The 5,169-nt window shown below is 39.0% G+C and overlaps 1 protein-coding gene across 1 annotated transcript in view; it reads right to left on the reverse strand.

Moving 5' to 3' along the window:
• The window catches only part of LOC100571040 (polycystin-2-like), a 13,520-nt gene extending 8,539 nt beyond the window's left edge, over nt 1-4,981 (reverse strand). The window contains exons 1-6 of the mRNA XM_029486352.1: nt 4,785-4,981; nt 4,298-4,414; nt 3,262-3,386; nt 2,507-2,731; nt 1,353-1,581; nt 768-1,013 (exon numbers count right to left, since the gene is read on the reverse strand). Coding sequence (XP_029342212.1) covers nt 768-1,013; nt 1,353-1,581; nt 2,507-2,731; nt 3,262-3,386; nt 4,298-4,414; nt 4,785-4,802 — 960 coding nt within the window. The 5' untranslated portion in view covers nt 4,803-4,981. The remainder of the gene's footprint in view (nt 1-767; nt 1,014-1,352; nt 1,582-2,506; nt 2,732-3,261; nt 3,387-4,297; nt 4,415-4,784) is intronic.
• Between the last annotated feature and the right edge of the window lie 188 nt (nt 4,982-5,169).

Genomic DNA, 5,169 nt, shown 5'->3' on the forward strand with positions numbered 1-5,169 from the left:
GTACCTATTAGTCGTGATTGATCAAATTTATTTTTTCTTTCATTTAAAGTGTAAGCAGTGCTTACAGTGCTTACATGCACGCTACGCCCCTGCAATCTGCACTTGCTAATTTAAAAAACTTGCCTCTCAAATACTCGCAAACCATTTGAAAAGTCCAGGCATAATTTACGAAATCTTTGAACGAACTTGAAGGAACAATTCCATCAAATGGCTTACATTCTATATGAGAATTATTTTTGTAACGAGATGAAATAGAATAAATCTGTCAGTAAAGCCCCACCTATACTCCCTGAAATACTGATACTGACATTTTTCTGTTTTTTATTGATCTTGAGCCCGGCAACTATATTATGGTTATTAGCTATTGTAGGGGTTACGGTTGGCACGGTTGATACCGTCATTTCGCTACACGTGTATGTGTGGCAAGGATTTGCCACTAAGAACCCGGGTGGTCACCCATCCGGGAACTAGTGGCACCGACCGGAGTTGGCACTCAGAGCACATCAGTGACTTCAGCCAGACACCGCGCCACACTGCTCCACAATACTGAAATTAAGTTACACAGAAAAGTCATTCGGTGACAACTGACAACTGCAGCCCACTATCCGCTAAGGTAATACAATACCCACCCACCAATTTTTGTCTTGGGGCAATTGTCCCAAAAATTTCGGTTGTGTCTCCACTGCGCCACTGAATATAATATATACCGACCACTGGGTTACATAATATGATTTAATAATAATACGGTATAATATAATATTATTTACCCTGCCCACGCTCAAGTACACGATGGTCATCGATCTGTTCAGGTCGGTGTACTTGATGACCTTGATGCACACCAGGAAGAACAAGTAGGCCGCCAGTTGTACGAGGGATTCATGTCTTGCTACCAGGTGCTCCACGGACTTGCGGTCCGTCACGGTTTTCGCAATAGCGTTCCACGGGTTACTACCCGACGACGACTTCTCTTTAAATACGATCATCAGCGCCACAACGATGGCCCACCATCCCAACTGCGGCGGCGTAAAGATCACATTTTAATTATATTATTGTTCATATTATAACAATATTATAATAGGTAGGTAGGTTCATAATTATCGATTATCAAAAAATGAAGATACATTTTTTACCAAAACGTATTTAAACAAAAAATAACACGCGCGCGGCTAATTAATAATATAATACGATTTGTTGTATTCGCAAGAATACTCTGTCATTTGAACGGCGTATTGCACTACTGCCCGTGTCACTGTGTGTATATACCTACATACGTTTTGATTTAACGTCGTTAAAATGTATTATAATCGATCACCTGCAGTTTGTGGAATAAAAAACTATTAGTAACGACTTACGGCCACGATGCCGAAATCGACGTAGTTCCAGAACACGGTGGCGTAGTCCTTCCGGAAGTACATGATTTCGAATATTTCTTCCACCGTGAAATAAACGACGAACCCGACGACGGCGAGCATGCCGATCAACGTAAACAACGAATCGGCCACAGCGTACCTATACAGCTTGACGGTCCGAAACGTAGACGACGAGACAATGCCGCCCGACGCCGGAAATTCGAACACTAATCTGGGGACAATAGTGGAACGTTCAAATTAAATCGACGACAACCAAATAACATCCGGTTTTAATAGTATGTGTAACAACGATTTCGGATGCAATGACGCTTGGACGTCGGTGGATTGTGCTACGGGTCAATAATGTGTAGCAGCCATGCTCGACCTTATTTTTACTTGGGGCTGCCACATATTCTCATGGTATATTACAGGGGTGGCCAAACCGCGGCTCGCATCTTAACGTAACATTAGACATAAATTAACGTAAGAGCCAAGATGTAAAAAAAAAAGGTCATATAATATATAATAATATGAACTTTTTTTTTTTTACACCTTGGTTATTCAATTTTATATTAATATATATGATGGCTCGCGAGTCTATTCTCGCTGGCCACCCCTGGTATAATAATATGTTTTTTGTATTACTTTACGCACATGCGTGTGCGTTATATAATAATATGTATGATTCGGGTGATCGGTGGGGAGTATACACACACAAATATTATAATTTACTACACCCACAAAGGCGAGCAGTGACGACCGCAAGGAACAAAAGAATTGCCTAAACACAACCTCTTAAAAATTACATATCTTCATGCCGCGTATTTGCATCGCGAATAGTCCGCATAAAAAAGCTCGGCGGGCCGCTCAGCCGCTGGTTGAGCATAGCTGACGTATACATTCAGTAATGATACATTACTGTAGTAATAACTGTCACCAGTGGCGTGAGGGTTTGGGTGTTTAACCCCCCCGTTGACATTTCCCCCTAATAAATGTATTATTTATATACAAAAACTGTAAAAGAACTTGATTTAATTTATACTTAGACACCCCCCCCCCCCCCCCATTTTTATAATCCAGGCCACGCCACTGGCATACACGTTTTGTTCTGTTCAAAGCGTAGATGGACGGGAAAGAAATTAGAAATGGGTCCGTACTTGACAGCACAAACCACGTTTATGTTGCAGTTGTAAATGGCGAAATCCACAAAAACCGCTCTGGTACCGCGATTCAGCCACGTGTCGTGTTCGAGGTCTTTGATCGTCGTTTTTGCGTTCGTTTTATCCTTTGGAAAATCGAAATAAAATCCACCGGGTCCGTAGGTCGCGATTTCGCCTCTGAACGACACGCCCTGGGTCTTGGAGCTATCAGAGTATGTCCATCTATACACATATGGAAACGGAATGCCAGACAAGCAACGATTTAATAATGTAGTCATTCGTATAAAATTAAATTAAGTTGGGAGGTATCTATTTATGGTTTGTAATAAATTATGTTGTTCTATAAATAATACCGAGACTTGCTCGGCGAGTCGCGTCTGTTATATGCGCATAAAACTTGCAATCGTAGAACTTATAAACTGATACAAGGAAATTCTTCGACTTTTATTGTTCAAAACAAGCTTAGGTACATTATTTAAGTTTTTTTTTACAAAGTGATAAATCTATTTAAAATCTTTTTTCTTTTTTAAAAAAAAAAAAAACTAATTTCCGAGTAGAAAACAGAAAGACTCATTTTTGGGTATAAAACTGAAAAACTAAAAACCCAGAAGTTCTCGAAAAATTAACTTGACATGCAATTTGAGCATAACTCTTTCCGAAATCATTCGCCACAATACAGAAGATTTATCAGTGGTTATATAAATTATTATAATCTAGTAGTAGACGATCATTACACTCGTACTACGACTTACTGTGTTCCTTTTTTCGGTCCAAAACTTGCTTTGTCTTCATACTTAATTTCGTACGGGACATAGCAGTCTTGGAATAATCCTTTGAATTGGTTTCTGATTTCACAGTGTCCTTCTTCGACCCTGACCTAGGTATAAATATGAAAACACAACAACTTGAAAAAATCATACGCATTGGGTTATTTTTCGTATGCATTTCAGCGCCTACGGTAGTATGTTCGACAAGTATTCGATAACGTTTCGAATTTTTTTCAACAAGAAAACATTTTTTTCAAATAAATAAATTAATAACGACGACTGGTCGTCGCGCGTATAATGTAAACTGACGCAGTTGTGGATGTGAGGTAAGTGTAGCTCAATAGCTGTAGGTACCTACCTGTTGATATTGCGGAGAAGCCGCGTATATAAAAAAAAGCAAACACTTTATAACCTAGTCGTCACTGGTACGGCCAGAAACGTCTTGCGGTATGTGAGCAGTTGCGTATTTATATAACGGGAATCTCGCGTAGAGCTCGTATACCTATAATATAATCCTCTATACGCACCGACGCGCGTCTATAAATCCCGACGGGCTTATGATGTGTAGGCACTACTTAAGACCGCGCGTAATACCGTATTATAGATAATAACACTATTTAGTTGTCGTAGTTACTTTTATTTATTTTTCCCCCCTGGAAGCAGACTGTCATCGTTGGGAAAAATACATTACGACCTCACCGCGATGCACACATGATATTTCGTATGTTATGGTGTACGATATATAGGTAGAGGTATCAACGCGCCGTGTCACTATATATTATTATTATTATTATAATAATAATATATGACGTGCAGCAGGCTTGTCGTCGATATTTAACACGACGACGATATTATTAAATCGCGGTTGATTCGTTACGATGTTGAAAAACTGTGGTTCGAAAACCACTCTACCTAAGTATTATGTTGGAAAAAATAAAGCTTTTGAACCACAAACTTAGGGTTATATATCCTATTATTTATTTATCTTACGACATATATCCTATTAAACATTGAATAATACCTGTCTCACTCTGGGCCTGAACAGAAATTTGTTTTCGAACAGTAATTTGGTACCGTCATCCTTGTCCACGACCGTGGGAATTTCGTACAGTTTGTCACACAACACGCTGTGAAAGTACTGTAAAAAAACGAAACTGCGAATTTATAATATAATGTTTATCTATTTATACCGTGTATGTACACGGACACACGGTACATCCCGCACGAGTATAATATATAATTATATTATATGGGACAGGTGTGGATCCTGAAAATTTTAAAAGGGGGTGCTCAAGAAAAATATGATTATTTTAAATTATTTACGTAATTTTTAAAAATAATGTATTTTGTTGTTGGCTTAGAGTCTAAGCCTTGGCCGACAGGGGGTGCCGAGCACTCATAGCCCCCTCTAAATCCGAGGCTTGATATTATAGGGTATAACACTGCAAAGTCGGAATTTTGATCGATGAATGGATTTAATGTTATAGGTAATATTATTATAGGTATACCTGCCAGAAGTGCGTCATGGTGATGATGTCGTCGAATTTTAAGGACACGTCGTAATCTTCGTCCGAGTACGTCGAGAAACTTGATTCCACGAACAACGAGGATATTTCTCTGTTGATCACGAACGTGTCGTACGAATACAGACGGGTACATGCTGCATCGCGATATTATCGTTAACAACAATAATATTACAATTATTATATGATATTTATAGGTATACACACAGTGGCGTATCTCAAACTCGAGCACTGGGAGCACCTTATTTTTTCGACTAAACTTCTTAAAATGTTGATTTTTAATACATTAAGAGGATGTCACATCCGCATGTGTTGTCTCCGTCTTACAAATGTACAACATGGCAAAAACTGTTTTGCGCGGGACAACTTT

Source organism: Acyrthosiphon pisum, chromosome A1, assembly GCF_005508785.2.
Source record: "Acyrthosiphon pisum isolate AL4f chromosome A1, pea_aphid_22Mar2018_4r6ur, whole genome shotgun sequence".
In the NCBI taxonomy this organism is placed as follows: Eukaryota; Metazoa; Arthropoda; class Insecta; order Hemiptera; family Aphididae; genus Acyrthosiphon; species Acyrthosiphon pisum.